Here is a 19,474-nt window from a genome sequence, read left to right as displayed (position 1 = left end):
ACCTCAGCTTCCATCAAATGAGGTTACAACAACATATCAAACAGGTATATCCAATGTGTGCACTTACTCGTCTTATACAGTAGCTAAGTCACAACAGGACCATGTTGTCTTTTCTAACAATTATTCAAGTTCCAAAGATTGTCCAGTATCAGCAGTTCTGCCTGCTGTTACTTTGAAAACTCAGTGCAGTTCACAAACTTTTGAATTTCCTCCTGTGAGTCCACTATTTGATATGAAATGTCAGTCTGGTTCTCACTATGCGTAAGCAGAAAGTAAAACCACCAAAAAGATACTTCAAGGCTTTATCTCAAAGCACTCTGGCCATATGGAAAATCCTGTGCCCCGTTTTGAAATCATAGGTGACAACTTGGATTTAACTATTTCTCCAACTGCCATGACAAAAGAGCGACAAAGAAAGACTATCCATTGGTTTTTAAATATAGCTCTTTGCAAACGTGTTCTATCAGACCTTCCAAATGACAAACCAAAGGCTGATATATTGAAAATTCCAAACAGTGTTTTCATTCCAAATTTGGAGGACTGTGCATCATTAGAACAAGATATGGTGTATCATATCGTTAGAATTCTGTGTGATCATATCCATTGTTTAAAGCAGTTTCGAGCGTGCATACCAGACTGCATCGAACACAGGTATATGAATGAACTTTCAAAAGAGTCAGAATTCCGAGTCATCGATTTGTTAGACAAGAGTGAAAACAAGTCGGAAGATATGATAAGCATCTTACAAAGTGTTCACAAATATTGTGTTGCTCATTCCGAGGAAGTTCCACCCACTGTCATAGAAAGAGTTGTTTTTGGAGGTGATGTTCTCACTAACGAGAGGGCCTACAGTGCTCAGCTGGCGATGCACAATGCTGAAAGTGACTTTTTTGGTTTAGCTGGTGTAATTCATAGGCCTGAGGGTTTGCACCGTATGATGAACTTCCTCTCGGTATAGCTATCAGTTTCTGAAGTTTCAGTTACTTGTTGGTTGCCTTGTTGTTCCTGTTGAGAGTTACATTTAGATAGTGTTTATAAAGTGAGTGTCTTTACAAAGTTCATTTATTATTATTATTATTTATTAATATGTTTGGGGTCACAGATTTATTGCATGGAAAACATAAACATTTTTGTTTCCTTGTCAGTTTTATTACATGAATCTATAATAATTTATGTCAACTTTTCTCCAAGGAAAAGGTATTGTTTCTTATTTTTAAAAAATCTATTAAACTAGGAAACAAGGATGTTTATTACATTGTTCATTGGGGGTTTTTTTTTGTTGGTTTTAAACATTTGACTTCAGATAGCTCCATCCTCATGCGACTTATCAATAAACACTGTATTGATTTCCACACAATATAGTTAAGTTCAATTATCATACACAAAGTTTGATTAATAAAGATTTTTGCAAAAACCTGTGACATCACATGAGGATCGATCTACTTTAATGACTTGTGCATGACAGTTATATTTTTTCTCTGTATGAACCATCAAGATATGTTGATTATTAACTACATGTATATGTAATATGTACTTAATGAAATTTTAAGAATGCAAAATAAAGGATTAATTATGCTCTTTTATACATGTATGGAAATGATCTTTGAACTAATTCTGCTATATGTCATGACTTATAGATAATTAGTTTACTGCCTATTTTTCAGATGATATATGAGCAGTTTTATAGCTTGAAATCTGCTGCAGACCAAGGCAGTTTCTTCCAGCTGAGAAATGTAGTCAGGCGAGTTGATGTACAAGGAAAAGATGGTATAACAAGTTCATATAGGTAAATTGAACTTTATCATATCAAGGGCTAAATAGTATTAACCTGAATATAGCACTATCTCATAAAGTATCTAAAGATGCACCATACTTTACATGTATGTGGTTATGAAAAACAAACACATGTACTCAAGAGAAATTGGTTCATGTCCTCCTACAATGTTTTATGATTACATTCTTCATATAAAGTTTTCACACTTACAATTTTTTCTGACAGGTCACACATGAACTTTATGAAAGACTGTTTGGCATCTTTTGTGTTGGGGTCCTGTTTGGACATGTTCGGAACAGATTCGCTAGATGGTTGCCCTACAAAATTCCATATCCCACTCTTTCTTCACTTGTCTTCTCCTGAAGACCAGTATGCATGGCTAAAGCAACTAGGAGAACAACTCGTTCAGAAATACGTGAAGCTAGATGAAGGTGAGCTAATTTAAAGCTTGTTAAAAAGATACACATTTTGTTATTGTTACATGAAGTTCAAGTGACAGTGTAGATTTAACAGAGATATTTTCTCCAAATTACTCTCTCTTAGCAAATAATGTGTACGCAGCCGCGTACTTGCGTATAGGCAGTTATGCATCTTCAAACTCTACCAAGCTTGCATAAAGGCACCCTTCAGCAAAATATATCAAACTTAATGTTTTACACCCTTTTGCCACTGAGATTAAACAGAGGCCCATATCGCTCAACTTATTAACCTTGGTCCTACTGTTGTTCAGTTACATAACGGCATATAAAACTTTCATCCCCTACTGTGACCCCGTACTATCCCCCCCCCCCGGGGGGGGGGGGGGGGCATGATTCAAACAAACTTGAATTTACTTTGTATAAGGAAGATTTCAAGACCAAGGGTGATCCAAAAAGCAACCTTGATTTAGCTCAAAATTCTAAATTGTTAACACAGCACCTTATATATCGTGTTCAATCTTTTTTCATCTTTTTACAAGAACACATTTTGACAACTACCTTGACAGAAAGGACATCAGAGATGGACGGCCAGGAACTGCTGATCGCTGAAATGTACAATTCTGACCGGAGTCAATTTGTATGCACATGTTCAAAAATGTATAAGACAAAGGGGCACTTCAGAAGACACCTGAAGGAAAAACATGGTTGGAAATTGTCAAAACAAGAAGAAACAACGTCAGAAGTGGATCATATTGCAGTTTGAAGATCTTCTTTCATGAAACTAACATTGCTTTTACTAGACACTGAAGATGCATACAAATATGGAGATGGAGACCGTATATTTAGAAATGCAAAGTTTGAAATGCTTTGTGCAGATGTTGCTCATCATACAAAGTATCGTTTGTGGTTATGGCGAATGCAAGCCTATGAATGTGCCATTTTAGGTGAAAGAGATGCAATGGAATATAAATGAAATTGCACTGCCAACACTCATGGTGGGAAGGGAAAAAATATTCCAAATGATAATTTGGTGGAAACTCTGGTGCAACGAATCAAGAAAAAAATAAGAGAACATGGATCCAATGTTACACATGAAAGTGCAGGGAAAATAGCACTTGCCACCCAAATCCAGGAGGACCTGAAAAATAACATTGCAAGTCAGTTTTCTGTGAAAGTATCGCGATCAAAGCCTGCTGTAAACAAAGACACAGAACTTGAAACTTTGATCACAGAGTTGAAAAATGGGAAAATCTTTCATTACATTCCAGGCAGAGATTTCCATGCTTTCAAACGTTATGAAGATATCTTTTCCAGAGTCAAAATGGAAAATACACAAGTGGATTTCTGACCAGAAAGTTCGGTCTAATTATGAAATGTTTTAACATTTTGACATTGAATGTAATTCTTTCATTACCTAGTAGTCCAAGCTGTTTACCTGCATTTCCTGTACTTACAGAATGTATCAATCTTTTCTAATTGTTTTTACCTTTGGGTAGTAGGTTTTCTTTCATAAATTTACATTTAATATCCATGCAAGGTTTGTCAACACTGATGCTAATACATTTTGTATGTTTAAGATACATTTATTCATGGATCCTTATAAAAAGCAATTAGTAATATTGTGATTTACATCCATGTATGCTGTAATTTGGTGTGTACATATTCCACTTAGTTTAGTTTCCTTTTCGGCATGAGCATTGTGCATAAAATATAATTTTGATTTTGGTAAACAGTATCCGGATAAACTTGAACATGTTATTCTACAACTTACAAGTCAGAACATTGGGTAAATGAATCAACAAATTCTGCAGAACACATTTTGGCCAAGGGTAAATGGGAAAGCCTCTGATGTACACATATGGTACACACTTTTTAAAAATTAAAGTAAAAATTATTTGCATTTTATCTTTTTTAGTCATTGTATACCAAATAGCTTAAAAATGCATTTTTGCTGCATTGTATCCTATTTTAAATATTGTACACTGCATCTTTTTTTTTCACTTACGAGGAAGTACTTTGACATTATTTATATTCAAGATGAAAACCTGGCCTCATATCATACTTCATATCTTTAAAAACCAAAATTTTCTGTATTTACATGTACACTGTATATAATGCCTAATTCATCCACAAGAAAAACAAAATGTTCAAATGTAAATAAAATTACACATTTATTCAAATAATACAGATTGAAGTGTTGGCATTTATTTTCATGAAAGGTGTATATTAATCAATTTCGTTATCAGAAAGATCACTGGCATCTTCGGTAGAAGAGGCTTCACTGGAGGAATCATCACATGCACTATTATCATTAAGGTTGATTTTGGCAGGATGGACATTAGGACAAGTGTATTCTCCACAACTACATTTCTTTTCACATAAATCACAACACAAGTGCTTCTTGATATCTATCTTCTCACTACACATATAAGAATTTGTCAACACTGCTCTGCGGCACTGATCTGTTGTTACAAGTTTCTTAATATCTTCATCAAGTGTTTTCAAATGTGCAGGTTTGTAAATAATAATGTCCTGGGACTGAACACCATCTCTTCCTGCTCGTCCCATTTGTTGGACATATGTATCAATTTCTCTGGGAAGTCCAAAGTGAACAACATTGTAAACACCTGAAAAGTTGACACCCATGCCAGCTGCATTTGTACATATTAGAATTCTTATGACTCCTTTCTCATCCTTCAAGTCATTTCTAATTTTTTCCTTGATGCATTCAGTTGTTTTGCTGTGAAACATATCAAAGAAGTCACTTTTTCCAAATTGTTGAAGAAAAAACATATACAGTAAAATATCTCTATCTCGAAGTCCGAGGGACCTCGAAAAAACTTCGAGATATCCGGTGGTTCGAGATATTCAAAATCGATCTTGGATATTTTTTTTTTTGAAGGAGGATATTTGATGCATAGTATGCGATTTGCATTGTAAACAAAAACCCCGTTGCCGTATCTTATAGTTTAATATAAGTTGATAAATTGATATTGTGGAATTTCAAAGACAAACATTTCGTTTTTTAAATATATATAAACATTCAATTGAATTCACAATGTGTTTCAAAATTAAGATGATCGTGCCTGTATGCTTACTTTAAGTTTACTGATGTCCAGGCTAGACTGGGATGTAGATATTGCCTTGTAGTGAAAGAACCTATCACGTAAGAAACAAAAAAGACGGATTTTAAAAAAATACTTTTAAATGTTTATCAAAGAAATTTTCGTGTTTTCTTCGTACTAGTTTTAATAATGAAGCGTGTATTATTAAATGCATTATCGTTATTAAGAGCATTACCTTCAAGCGTACTTCGACGATTTTGTGCGTTTATCTAACCCACATATTAATGATAGCGCGTGTGTCATTCAAAACACCATCCCTGGAGCGGGTGTGTTAGTTCATAATTGGCGGTGAATTTTAGCCGTAATGTTGAATGGTTTCACTAATCACCCAAGCTGTTGAACCATTTATTGCGACCTTGGTCTATTCGGAAAAGGCGAGCGTGGAGTAGCGGTCATTAATTATAATTGATGTAGCCGCGGGTGTGAATGTGTGACTTAACGACGCCGGGTATGGTAAGCAGAGCGAAAATTGACTGCACTTCGAGATAAACCAGGTGAATTTAGGGTATGGGACCTTGAAAATACTTCGACATAAGCGGAGTATTCGAGATTACCGTGTTCGAAATATCAGAAGTTTTTAAAACCATTTATATAGGGAAAACGGCCGGGACCGGCGGTCGACTTCGACTCAAGCGGAGTATTCGAGATAAACCATATTCGAGATACAGATATTTTACTGTATAATGAAGCACAGTCTTTGATTGAATTACAAAATATTAAATGCCTTGGAAAAGCCTTTGATCCATCACATAATCCAGTGATAATCCATGAAAAAATATTTTTGAAATCCTCATTATTTTTAATTTTCAACACACTGATTTTAATGTTTTTTCGATCCGGACTGTCAGTAATGATACATGCGTTTTTACTAAAACACAGTTTTGTCATGATTTTTCTTCGATGCTTAGGGCAAGCGGTTGCTGTTAAAGCTAAAATGGGCATCTTTACACATAAGGAACGCAATTCCCCAATGTGAGAAAACCACTCCCTAAATGCATCTTCTGATCCAGAACTTTCTCCCCTGCAATGGACAGAAATAAATTTCATAAGAATTGCAAATATGAAAGTCTAGGGACGCTTTTACAATCAAACTAGTTGTCGATGGGAGTTATCTGTGCTTGAAATATTCCTAAACTTATTTTAAGAGGCTGCATCACTGGGGTACACTTTTTGTTCACTTTGCTGTTTATTATAACACAAAAAAGTAGGAGTGAATTTAATGCTGGACAATATCACAGGCCTCTGAATTCCAATCAACAAGTAGTTTAAATACATTCATACAAACCATTCTAATGTTAAATCTAAAGCAAAGTAGCATGGCGCTACGCTATGCCCTTTTTGGATGGCGCCATGCCCTTTTTAACTGTGCCATGCCCTTTTTTCTCTATAATCTTTCTTTAAAATATCTGTTATTATAAACAATTGTTCTTTATTTCACAAGGTTGATTGAAAATTTAAAATCAAGACAGCAGGTATTAATTTTTAAAGAACTAAATAATTATTATATTACTATTATAGTATGATGCAATGAAAGTGCCCCGAAATTGTCTTGCCGCAACGAAAAATGCCTTTTGAACATTTGATATGTGTGCCCTCTCTAGATCTTAGATTTAACACTACATTCTATAAATGAATGTAATTGTACAATCATCAAAATAATATTATACATTTTGAAATCAGTATGTAATGTAAAATTGTTACCAATGGACCATTGTATGGGGTTCATCAACCACAATTAATCTGAGTCGTGTTGCGAGTTCTGAACTTCTGACAACATCCCTCCATTTTGGATCTCCAACCAATATCTCTGGACTCCCGAAAACAAAGTTGTAGAAGCCGCTTGCAACCGCTTCGGTATCCGTAGTGGGTTCTATGTATATTGCTTTATATCCTAATCTGGAGAGATGGTCCACTTGTTCTTTCATTATTCCTAGAAGTGGGGTGACTATCAGCGTCACTGCATTTCCCCCCAAAATAATGGGAACAACTTCGTAAGATAGCGATTTACCACTGCCGGTTTTAGTCCCAATAAAAACATCTTTTCCTTCTCTGATACATGATATCGATAGCTTTTGGTTTTCAGTCAAATGATCGATTTTATGTTTTTCACATATCTTTTCGTCAACGGACGCCATTTTTTACTTTCTGTTTATTCCCTTACTAAACTTTCATCTGAAACAAGAAATCCCATTGGCTGATTAATTTTAGCGTATTGCGTCATCCTTTTTCTCGAGCCCAACTTTTAAATAGCGACTGATGTCAAGGGTTAGTGCGAGGTAACGAATGAATAACCCTTGACTTGTGAAGATGTGTTAAGGCACATTTTCTGATATATTTAAATGGTTTTCGTAGGAACAGAAAGCTCTTTACCGGAAGTGGTCTAACGGAAGACCTACTCATTACTAGTAATGAGTGTCTAGTTATTATTAAGATCTTCCGTTCTTCACGGAAGACCTTATAGTGATTCTACTGTTTCTTATTAAGGTCTTCCGTTCTTCACGGAAGACCTTATAGTGATTCTACTGTTTCTTATTATTATTATTTTTTTTTGGACCAAATTTTGTGCAGGAGTTTTCTCGAAAACTATACAGTGGTTTTCAGTGAAACTTTCAGAAAAACTGCATTATATTATGAACTTTGTTTATCACAAAGAAAATTGGGAAAATTCCATTTCGGTTCCAAGTTATGGACAATTTCCTGATTTTCAAATGGAACTTTGTCCGCGAGTTATCTACAGGAAGGGCTAAAGATATGAACTGGAGACTTATTAGAGATGATAGAACATGACTTATAGATTAGCAGAATCACTATTTCGTACGTCGTCATCACTTCCGGTCGCTACCGGAAGCGAATTTAAAAAATGGATTTTTTCAACTTTTTTGTTTTTTAATGTTTTTCTTTGATAAAGGTAAGATAAATAGAGACTCTTTATATAATGCTGAATATGATATTTGTTTTTAAATTGATCAAACCAAACTCTAGATATTCGTAATTTTCATTTTGAAGCGATGGTCCTCGCTAGCCTAATGGTTAGCGTAGTGGATTTTCATGCGGGCGACCCGGGTTCAATCCCCAGATTACTCGAATATTTTTTTCCCACTTTATAACAAATGAAGAATTTAAGGTTATCTACTGGACACAGAAAGAACAGAAGACCTTCTTGTTGCCATGACAACAAGTTTCTAGTTAGGTCTTCCGTTCTTCACGGAAGACCTTATAGTGATTCTACTGTTTCTTATTAAGGTCTTCCGTTCTTCACGGAAGACGTTATAGTGATTCTACTGTTTCTTATTATTATTAGGGTCTTCCGTCTTCAGCGGAAGACCCTTCTATTATTCTATTATTTCTTTTTCACTTTTCTTATTCTTCTTCTTTTTTTTTTCCTTACCGATTTTGTGCAGAGGATTTCTCGGAGATGGCTAGCTCGATTTGCTTCAAATTGTCAGGATTGTTGCGTTGCCATCTGAAGTTTATACAGCCATTTCAATTTTTGAAATGTCACTTCCGGTCGCAAGTTAAGGCCGAATTTCCGTTTTTCAAATGACATTTTGTCCGGGCGTTTTCTAAAAAACGGTTGAAGATTGAGTCTTGAGACTTTCAGGGATGATAGATGGTGACTTGCAGCTCTGTAATAAGGTTTATCAATGCGATCCGTCACTTCCGGCCGTCACCGGAAGTGAACAAACGAAACGTCAAATTTCAAATTTATGCTTTTAAAACAAAACTTGCATAGATTAATTTAGTCTCTTTCGGCGTTTCAGAAAATGTTAGACTTACCGGAAGTTTAACCAACAACTTCCGGTTTTTAGAGAAAAACTATGGAAAAATGGTTTTTCTTTGTCCTCGTATATCTCACTTATTTATCAAGTTTTTAATACGATATTTACAGATATTATTGACATTATCCATATCTAGGGTACTCTATAACAGTATTTCAAAATTCATTTCCGGTCGCAAGTTACGGCCGAATTTCCGTTTTTCAAATGACATTTTCTCCGGGCGTTTTCTCATAATCGGTTAAAGATTGAGTCTTCAAACTTTCAGGGATGATAGATGGTGACTTGTAGCTCTGTGAAAAGGTTTATCATTGCGATCCGTCACTTCCGGTCGTCACCGGAAGTGAACAAAAGAAACGTCAAATTTAAAATTTATGTTTTTGAAACAAAACTTGCATAGAGTAATTAGGTCTCTTTCGGCGTTTCAGAAAATGTTAGACTTACTGGAACTTTAAACAGCAACTTCCGGTTTTTAGAGAAAAACTTCAAAAATGGTTACTTCTTTGCTATCATATCTCTCGCTTATAAATCAAGTGTGTGATATGATTTTCACATGTATAATTGACATTATCCAACTTTAGAGTATAGTGAATTATTGTTTTTTTCCAATTCACTTCCGTTCGTTAAATGTCTTCGATTTCCGGGTTTTTTTTTCTATAGGCGTTTTCTCATAATAGTCAAAGATTGAGTCTTGAAACTTTGAGGAATGTTAGATTATGACGTGTAGATGTGACATACGTGTTTCAATTTTGTTGCCTTCACTTTCGTCATCCACCGAAAGTACCTTAAAGATATGTAATATTTTCATTTTTCTAAATTCTAATGCTCATAACATTATTTAATAGAGTGTAAAAAGTCATACCATTTCCACCGGAAGTTGGTTGTTCGAAACCGGAAGTTGTCCGAAAACTGAGTATTTTTCATGGAAATTTTTAGTGTGGGTTCCTACACGGTCAATGTGGAATTTTTAGTCGTTTTATGGACTCCCGAGATACTCGAAAGTGAATGAAACAAAACCGAAATTGTTTATAATTGATAAATCATGCCTTACATGAACGTGTTTATTTCTTTTATGTATAGTCGTTCTTCACTAATTGAATTCTCCCAGTCAAGATCATATCTCGTCAGGAATTGGACAGAAGACCTATTCGTTGCTCGCAACGAGATCATTTCTAGTTATTATTATTATTAAGGTCTTCCGTTCTTCACGGAAGACCTTATAGTGATTCTACTGTTTCTTCTTCTTCTTCTTATTTTTTTACCAAATTTTGTGCAGGAGTTTTCTCGAAAACTATACAGTGGTTTTCAGTGAAACTTTCAGGAAAAATGCATTATATTCTGAACTTTGTTTGTCACAAAAACAATTGGGAAAATTCCATTTCGGTTCCAAGTTATGGACAATTTCCTGATTTTCAAATGGAACTTTGTCCGCGAGTGATCTACAGGAGCGGCTAAAGATATGAACTGGAGACTTATTAGAGATGATAGAACATGACTTATAGATTAGCAGAATCACTATTTCGTACGTCGTCATCACTTCCGGTCGCTACCGGAAGCGAATTTAAAAAATGGATTTTTTCAACTTTTTTGTTTTTTAATGTTTTTCTTTGATAAAGGTAAGATAAATAGAGACTCTTTATAGAATGCTGAATATGATATTTATTTTTAAATTGATCAAACCAAACTCTAGATATTTGTAATTTTCATTTTGAAGTGAGGTCCTCGCTAGCCTAATGGTTAGCGTAGTGGATTTTCATGCGGGCGACCCAGGTTCAATCCCCAGATTACTCGAATATCTTTTCCCCACTTTATAACAAGTGAAGAATTTAAAGTTATTTACTGGACACGCTGAAGACGGAAGACCCTTCTTTTATTCTATTGTTGATTTTTCACTTTTCTTATTAGGGTCTTCCGTCTTCAGCGGAAGAACCTTCTATTATTCTATTGTTGATTTTTCACTTTTCTTCTTCTTATTAAGGTCTTCCGTCTCCTGCGGAAGACCTTACTATTATTGTTCCCGTTCTTCTTCTTCATTATTATTATTAAGGTCTTCCGTCTCCTGCGGAAGACCTTACTATTATTGTTCGCATTCTTCTTCTTCATTATTATTAAGGTCTTCCGTCTCCTGCGGAAGACCTTACTATTATTGTTCGCGTTCTTCTTCTTCATTATTATTATTATTATTTTCCTTGGTAGTACACGCGTTTTTCTCAGCCATTTCTCGATCGATTTTCATGAAATTTTCAGGAAAGATGTCTTTTGGTGACGAGACTTTGCTTGCAAAATTTCGTGCTTGACGTCACTTCCGGTCAGGAGTTATCTCTCTTTTAGTGACTTTTTGAAGGGCCTTGTTGTCCACACATCTCCTCCGTTAGTTTTGAAGCTAGAGTCTTGAAATTTCTACACAAGATAGAGTAAACATTTTAGAAGATTTGTGGGGGATTCGATTTTACCGGAGGCGATTTGCCTAAACGCTCGCCTGGACCTGAAAAAATGGATGCCAAAATTTTTCGCCGATTTCGGCGATTTTTGACCTTTGATCTCCAATATCTTTTTTCTTGCAAATATTTTGTTAAGACATGTAGAACAAAAGTTGTGCACATTTACGAGATCTTTTCGAAAATATCAAGATTTAGGGGCTAGCCCCTTAAATTAGGGATCTAGAAGGGCTCAAAGTCTAGATCAAATATCTCAAAAATCGTTAATATTTTGGTATAAGTCAAAGAACAAAAAATGTTCATCTCAATAATACAAATCTATTCATATAAATATTTAGGTCATATGTTACGTAATAAGGGATTTTAAGGGCCAAAACCATAAATTTTTTACCCCTTGTATCTCGAAAACGACAAATATTTTGAAAAGCAATAAAGAACAAAAGTTGTTCAGAATGATGATCTGAACAATATGCATATTTCGTTTTTACCCTATGTGGCCCCGTTAGGGAGCTACAGTTTGGCCCCTAAAAATTACTTCTAGAAATAACTCGAGAACGGTAAAGAATTTCTAAACACTTGTTGAACAAAAAATGTTTGAAATGTCATGACCTTTCTTACGATATCAAGCAAAAGGGGCTGACCCTTTAAATTAGGGGCCCAGAAGGGTCCAAAGGTTTATGAGAATATCTCAGAAACTATTAATATTTTGTAATAAGTCATTGAAGCGGAAATGTTCATCTAAACGAGCTTGTTCTTATCAAATCAAAAAGTAGGTCATATGTTACGTAATAAGGGATTTTAAGGACCAAAATCATAAATAATTGATGCCTCATATCTTGAAAACGACAAATATTTTGAAAAGCATTATTGAACAAAAGTTGTTCAGAATGATAATCTAAACAATATGTATATTTCGTTTTTTCCCTATGTGGCCCCGTTAGGGAGCTACAGTTTGGCCCCTAAATATTTCTTGTAGAGATAACTCGAGAACGGTAAAGAATTTCTAAATACTTGTTGAGCAAAAAATGTTTCAAATGACAAGGCCTTTCTTACGATATCAAGCAAAACGGGCTGGCCCTTTAAATTAGGGGTTCAGAAGGGTCCAAATGTTTTTGAGAATATCTCAGAAACTATTAATATTTTATAATAAGTTGTAGAAGCGGAAATGTTCATCTCAACGAGCTTGATCTTAGCAAATCAAAAAGTAGGTCATATGTTACGTAATTAGAGATTTTAAGGGCCAAAATCGTAAATATTTGACGCCTCATATCTTTAAAACGACATATTTTTTGAAAAGCATTATTGAACAAAAGTTGTTCAATGTGTCATAACCTTTTGAAAAGCATTATTGAACAAAAGTTGTTCAGAATGATAATCTAAACAATATGTACATTTCGTTTTTTCCCTATGTGGCCCCGTTAGGGAGCTACAGTTTGGCCCCTAAATATTTCTTGTAGAGATAACTCGAGAACGGTAAAGAATTTCTAAATACTTGTTGAGCAAAAAATGTTTCAAATGACAAGGCCTTTCTTACGATATCAAGCAAAACGGGCTGGCCCTTTAAATTAGGGGTTCAGAAGGGTCCAAATGTTTTTGAGAATATCTCAGAAACTATTAATATTTTATAATAAGTTGTAGAAGCGGAAATGTTCATCTCAACGAGCTTGATCTTATCAAATCAAAAAGTAGGTCATATGTTACGTAATTAGAGATTTTAAGGGCCAAAATCGTAAATATTTGACGCCTCATATCTTTAAAACGACATATTTTTTGAAAAGCATTATTGAACAAAAGTTGTTCAATGTGTCATAACCTATCGATCAATATCAAAAAATGGGTCTGTGGGCCTCATGGCTCGCCTGTAGAGTCGATTTTTGTCGATATCAGTCGATTTCAAAAACTTGTAACTGGTAAATATTTTGTAAGGACATATTGAACAAAAGTTGTTCAGTTTATCGAGATCTATCGATTGATATCAAGAAATAGGCCTATGGTCCTAATGGCTCGCCTGTAGAGTCGATTTTTTGTCGATATCGGTCGATCTCAATAACTTTTTACAGGTAAATATTTTGTAAAGACATATAGAACTAAAGTTGTTGAGTCTATAGAGGGCTAACAAATGACATCAAGAAATAGGCCCGCGGGCCTTATGGCTCGCCTGGAGAGTCGAATTTCAAACGAATTTCACCGCAACTTTGCTTCAGAAGCTTATGATATGAAAAATTGATTATATCTAAAGTGTCTTAAAGTCGGAAACTAAATTGGGACTCATTTGTCTTTTTTTTTTTTTTTTAACTCCGAGTGCATCAACAAATCGGACGGAAGATCTACTCGTTGCTCGCAACGAGATCGTGTCTAGTTATTATTATTCTTTTTTTTCTCCTTACCGATTTTTGTGCAGAAGATTTCTCGGAGATGGATGGATCAATTTGCTTGAAATTTTCAGGATTGATGCGTTGCCATTTGAAGTTTGTACCGCCGTTTCAATTTTTGAAAAATCACTTCCGGTTGGAAGTTATCCCCCTTTTATCGATTTTCAGATGACCATTTTGCCCAGACAAAAACTCAAAAACGATAAAAGCTAGAGTGCTGAAATTTTCAGTGATGTTAGACGACATGTTGTAGTTGTGCACCTGGGTTTTCAAAATTTCCGGAAGCGCCTAGTATGGAAGCTCGGTAGGGGTCGAAAATGGGGTTTAAAAAAGTGTCTCATTTTTCTCCACGTTTTAAATCATAACTATTTACTCGTAAATATTTTGCTTAGACATATATAACAAAAGTTGTACAGTTTATTGAGATCTTTCGTGTCATATCAAGAAATGGGCCCATAGGCCTCATGGCTCGCCTGAACCATTGAATTTCTGTTACAATGATTAACTTTTTTCTCACGAAACTTTTGATAAGACATGTAGAATAAAAGTTGTTTAGGTTTGCAAGATCTATCTAATGATATCAAAAACTAGGCTTCAGGGCGTCATGGCTCGCCTGAACAGTCGAATTTGTATCACAATTAATAACATTAATAGCTTTTTTCTCGAGAAACTTTTGACAAGACATGTAGAACAAAAGTTGTTCAGTTTCGCAAGGATTAACTAACGATGTTAATAAATAGGCCTGCGGGTCTCATGGATCACCTGAACAGTTGGTTTATTGTTGCAATCTATAACATTTTTGTCAAGAAACTTTTAATAAGACATCTAGAACAAAAGTTGTTCAGTTTTGCAAGATCTTTCGAACAACATCATGAAAAAGGCCAACGGGCCTCATGGCTCGCCTGAACAGTTTGATAAGTGTCACAATTACTAACTTTTTTCTCGAGAATCTTTTGATAAGACATGTAGAACAAAAGTTGTTCAGTTTTGCAAGATCTTTCAAACGATATCAAGAAAAAGGCCCACGGGCCTTATGACTCGCCTTAACAGTGATAAATGTCGCATAACGTTATACTCGTAAATATTTTTTTTAGACATATATAACAAAAGTTGTACAGTTTATTGAGATCTTTCGTGCCGTATCAAGAAATGGGCCCATGGGCTTCATGGCTCGCCTGAACCATTGAATTTCTGTTACAATGATTAACTTTTTCCTCACGAAACTTTGATGAAACATGTAGAATAAAAGTTGTTCAGTTTTGCAAGATCTATCTAATGATATCAAAAAATAGGCCTGCGGGGGTCATGGCTCGCCTGAACAGTCGAATTTGTATCACAATTAATAACATTAATAACTTTTTTCTCGAGAAACTTTTGATAAGACATGTAGAACAAAAGTTGTTCAGATTCGCAAGCGTTACTAACAATGTTAAGAATAAGACCTGCGGGTCTCATGGCTCACCTGAACAGTTGGGTTATTGTTGTAATCTATAACATTTTAGTCAAGAAACTTTTAATGAGACATCTAGAGCAAAAGTTGTTCAGTTTTGCAAGATGTTTCAAACAACATCATGAAAAAGGCGAACGGGCCTCATGGCTCGCCTGAAGAGTTTGATTAGTGTCACAATCAATAGCTTTTTTCTGGAGAAACTTTTGATAAAACATGTAGACCAAAAGTTGTTCAGGTTTGCAAGATCTTTCAAACGATATCAAGAAAAAGGCCCACGGGCCTTATGACTCGCCTTACCAGTCTGATAAATGTTGCAATCAATAACTTTTTTCTTAAGAAAATTTCCATAGGACATGTAGAACAAAATTTGTTCAGTTTTGCGAGATATATCTAGAATGATATAAAAAAAAATAGGCCTCCGGGCGGCATGACTCGCCTGATCAGTTGAATCTGTATCGCAGTAAATAACATTATTAACTTTTTTCTCGAAAAAAAGCTGACCCCTTTAATTAGTTGCCGAGAGGTAGAGAGAGTCTTTAATTTATAACATTTAAATGATCAATATTTGTAAAACATTACCAAAGCTAAATTGTACGTCTAGACAATATATTTGTATCATTATTTATGAACGAAAATGTCAGTCAAATTCTTATCTAATCACATCTAAATTTGGACGGAAGACCACTCGTTGCTCGCAACGAGATCGAATCTAGTTATTATTATTATTCTTTTTTTTTTCTCCTTACCGATTTTTGTGTAGAAGATTTCTCGGAGATGGCTGGATCGATTTGCTTCAAATTTTCAGGATTGATGCGTTGCCATTTGAAGTTTGTACCGCCGTTTCAATTTTTGAAAAATCACTTCCGGTTGGAAGTTATCCCCCTTTTATCGATTTTCAGATGACCATTTTGCCCAGACAAAAACTCAAAAACGATAAAAGCTAGAGTGCTGAAATTTTCAGTGATGTTAGACGACATGTTGTAGTTGTGCACCTGGGTTTCAACAATTTCCGGAAGTGCCTAGTATGGAAGCTCGGTAGGGGTCGAAAATGGAGTTTAGAAAAGTGGCCAATTTTTTTCCACGTTTTAAATCATAACTTTTTACTCGTAAATATTTTGTTTAGATATATATAACAAAAGTTGTACAGTTTATTGAGATCTTTCGTGTCATCTCAAGAAATGGGCCCATGGGCCTCATGGCTCGCCTGAACCATTGAATTTCTGTTACAATGATTAACTTTTTTCTCACGAAACTTTTGATAAAACATGTAGAATAAAAGTTGTTCAATTTTGCAAGATCTATCTAAGGATATCAAAAAATAGGCCCCCAGGCATCATGGCTCGCCTGAACAGTCAAATTTGTTTCACAATTAATAACATTAATAACTTTTTTCGCGAGAAACTTTTGGCAAGACATGTAGAACAAAAGTTGTTCAGTTTCGCAAGGATTAACTAACGATCTGAAGAAATAGGCCTGCGGGTCTCGTGGCTCACCTGAACAGTTGGGTTATTGTTGCAGTCTATAACATTTTTGTCAAAAAACATTTAATAAGACATCTAGAACAAAAGTTGTTCAGTTTTGCAAGATTTTTCGAACAACATCATGAAAAAGCCGAACGGGCTTCATGGCTCGCCTGGAGAGTTTGATTAGTTTCACAATCAATAACTTTTTTCTCGAGAAACTTTTTATAAGACATGTAGAACAAAAGTTGTTCAGTTTCGCAAGCGTTAACTAACGATGTTAAGAAATAGGCCTGCGGATCTCATGGCTCACCTGAACAGTTGGGTTATTGTTGCAATCTATAACATTTTTGTCAAGAAACTTTTAATAAGACATCTAGAACAAAAGTTGGTCAGTTTTGCAAGATCTTTCGAAAAACATCATGAAAAAGGTGAAAGGGCCTCATGGCTCGCCTGAAGAGTTTGATTAGTGTCACAATCAATAGCTTTTTTCTCGAGAAACTTTTGATAAGACATGTAAAACAAAAGTTGTTCAGTTTTGCAAGATCTTTCAAACGATATCAAGAAAAAGGCCCCCGGGCCTTATGACTCGCCTTTACAGTCTGATAAATGTCGCAATCAATAATTTTTTTCTCAAGAAAATTTTGATAAGACATGTAGATCAAAATTTGTTCAGTTTTGCGAGATATATTTAGAATGATATCAAAAAATAGGCCTCCGGGCGACATGACTCGCCTGATCAGTCGAATTTGTATCGCAGCAAATAACATTATTAACTTTTTCTCGAAAAAAGGCTGACCCCTTTAATTAGTGGCCGAGAGGGGCAGAGAGTCTTTAATTTATAACACTTAAATGATCAATATTTGTAAAACATTACGGAAGCTAAATTGTACGTCTAGATAATATATTTGTATCATTATTTATGAACGAAAATCTCAGTCAAATTCTTATCTCATCACATCTAAAATTGGGCGGAAGACCCACTCGTTGCTCGCAACGAGATCGCATCTAGTTATTAGGGTCTTCCGTCTTCAGCGGAAGACCCTTCTATTATTCTATTGTTGATTTTTCACTTTTCTTATTAGGGTCTTCCGTCTTCAGCGGAAGACCCTTCTATTATTCTATTGTTGATTTTTCACTTTTCTTATTATTAGGGTCTTCCGTCTTCAGCGGAAGACCCTTCTATTATTCTATTGTTGATTTTTCACTTTTCTTATTAGGGTCTTCCGTCTTCAGCGGAAGACCCTTCTATTATTCTATTGTTGATTTTTCACTTTTCTTATTATTAGGGTCTTCCGTCTTCAGCGGAAGACCCTTCTATTATTCTATTGTTGATTTTTCACTTTTCTTATTATTATTATTAAGGTCTTCCGTCTCCTGCGGAAGACCTTACTATTATTGTTCGCGTTCTTCTTCTTCATTATTATTATTATTATTATTATTATTTTCCTTGGTAGTACACGCGTTTTTCTCAGCCATTTCTCGATCGACTTTCACGAAATTTTCAGGAAAGATGTCTTTTGGTGACGAGACTTTGCTTGCAAAATTTCGTGCTTGACGTCACTTCCGGTCAGGAGTTATCTCTCTTTTAGTGACTTTTTGAAGGGCCTTGTTGTCCACACATCTCCTCCGTTAGTTTTGAAGCTAGAGTCTTGAAATTTCTACACAAGATAGAGTAAACATTTTAGAAGATTTGTGGGGGATTCGATTTTACCGGAGGCGATTTGCCTAAACGCTCGCCTGGACCTGAAAAAATGGATGCCAAAATTTTTCGCCGATTTCGGCGATTTTTGACCTTTGATCTCCAATATCTTTTTTCTTGCAAATATTTTGTTAAGACATGTAGAACAAAAGTTGTGCACATTTACGAGATCTTTTCGAAAATATCAAGATTTAGGGGCTAGCCCCTTAAATTAGGGATCTAGAAGGGCTCAAAGTCTAGATCAAATATCTCAAAAATCGTTAATATTTTGGTATAAGTCAAAGAACAAGAAATGTTCATCTCAACAATCCAAATCTATTCATATAAAAATTTAGGTCATATGTTACGTAATAAGGGATTTTAAGGGCCAAAACCATAAATTTTTTACCCCTTGTATCTCGAAAACGACAAATATTTTGAAAAGCAATAAAGAACAAAAGTTGTTCAGAATGATGATCTGAACAATATGCATATTTTGTTTTTACCATATGTGGCCCCGTTAGGGAGCTACAGTTTGGCCCCTAAAAATTACTTCTAGAAATAACTCGAGAACGGTAAAGAATTTCTAAATACTTGTTGAGCAAAAAATGTTTAAAATGACAAGGCCTTTCTTACGATATCAAGCAAAACGGGCTGGCCCTTTAAATTAGGGGTTCAGAAGGGTCCAAAGGTTTATGAGAATATCTCAGAAACTATTAATATTTTATAATAAGTTGTAAAAGCGGAAATGTTCATCTCAACGAGCTTGATCTTATCAAATCAAAAAGTAGGTCATATGTTACGTAATAAGGGATTTTAAGGGCCAAAATCATAAATAATTGACGCCTCATATCTTGAAAACGACAAATATTTTGAAAAGCATTATTGAACAAAAGTTGTTCAGAATGATAATCTAAACAATATGTACATTTCGTTTTTTCCCTATGTGGCCCCGTTAGGGAGCTACAGTTTGGCCCCT

At 35.1% G+C, this 19,474-nt stretch overlaps 2 protein-coding genes across 2 annotated transcripts; one reads left to right on the top strand and one right to left on the bottom strand.

The window, feature by feature from the left end:
* Positions 1–1,594: 1,594 nt before the first annotated feature.
* On the top strand, positions 1,595–4,293 carry LOC125656920 (uncharacterized). The gene is made up of 3 exons (XM_056160406.1): positions 1,595–1,786; positions 2,000–2,205; positions 2,733–4,293. The coding sequence occupies exons 1-3, from the start codon at positions 1,665–1,667 to the stop codon at positions 2,954–2,956; spliced, it is 552 nt and encodes a 183-aa protein (XP_056016381.1). The 5' UTR covers positions 1,595–1,664; the 3' UTR covers positions 2,957–4,293.
* Positions 4,294–4,419: 126 nt separating this feature from the next.
* LOC130053522 (ATP-dependent DNA helicase RecQ-like) lies at positions 4,420–4,839 on the bottom strand. Its single transcript, XM_056160851.1, has one exon. It carries the CDS (start codon positions 4,837–4,839, stop codon positions 4,420–4,422), a length of 420 nt encoding a protein of 139 aa, XP_056016826.1.
* Positions 4,840–19,474: the final 14,635 nt, after the last annotated feature.

Source organism: Ostrea edulis, chromosome 3, assembly GCF_947568905.1.
Source record: "Ostrea edulis chromosome 3, xbOstEdul1.1, whole genome shotgun sequence".
Classification (NCBI taxonomy): domain Eukaryota; kingdom Metazoa; phylum Mollusca; class Bivalvia; order Ostreida; family Ostreidae; genus Ostrea; species Ostrea edulis.
This window is presented reverse-complemented; position numbering and strand designations above follow the sequence as displayed.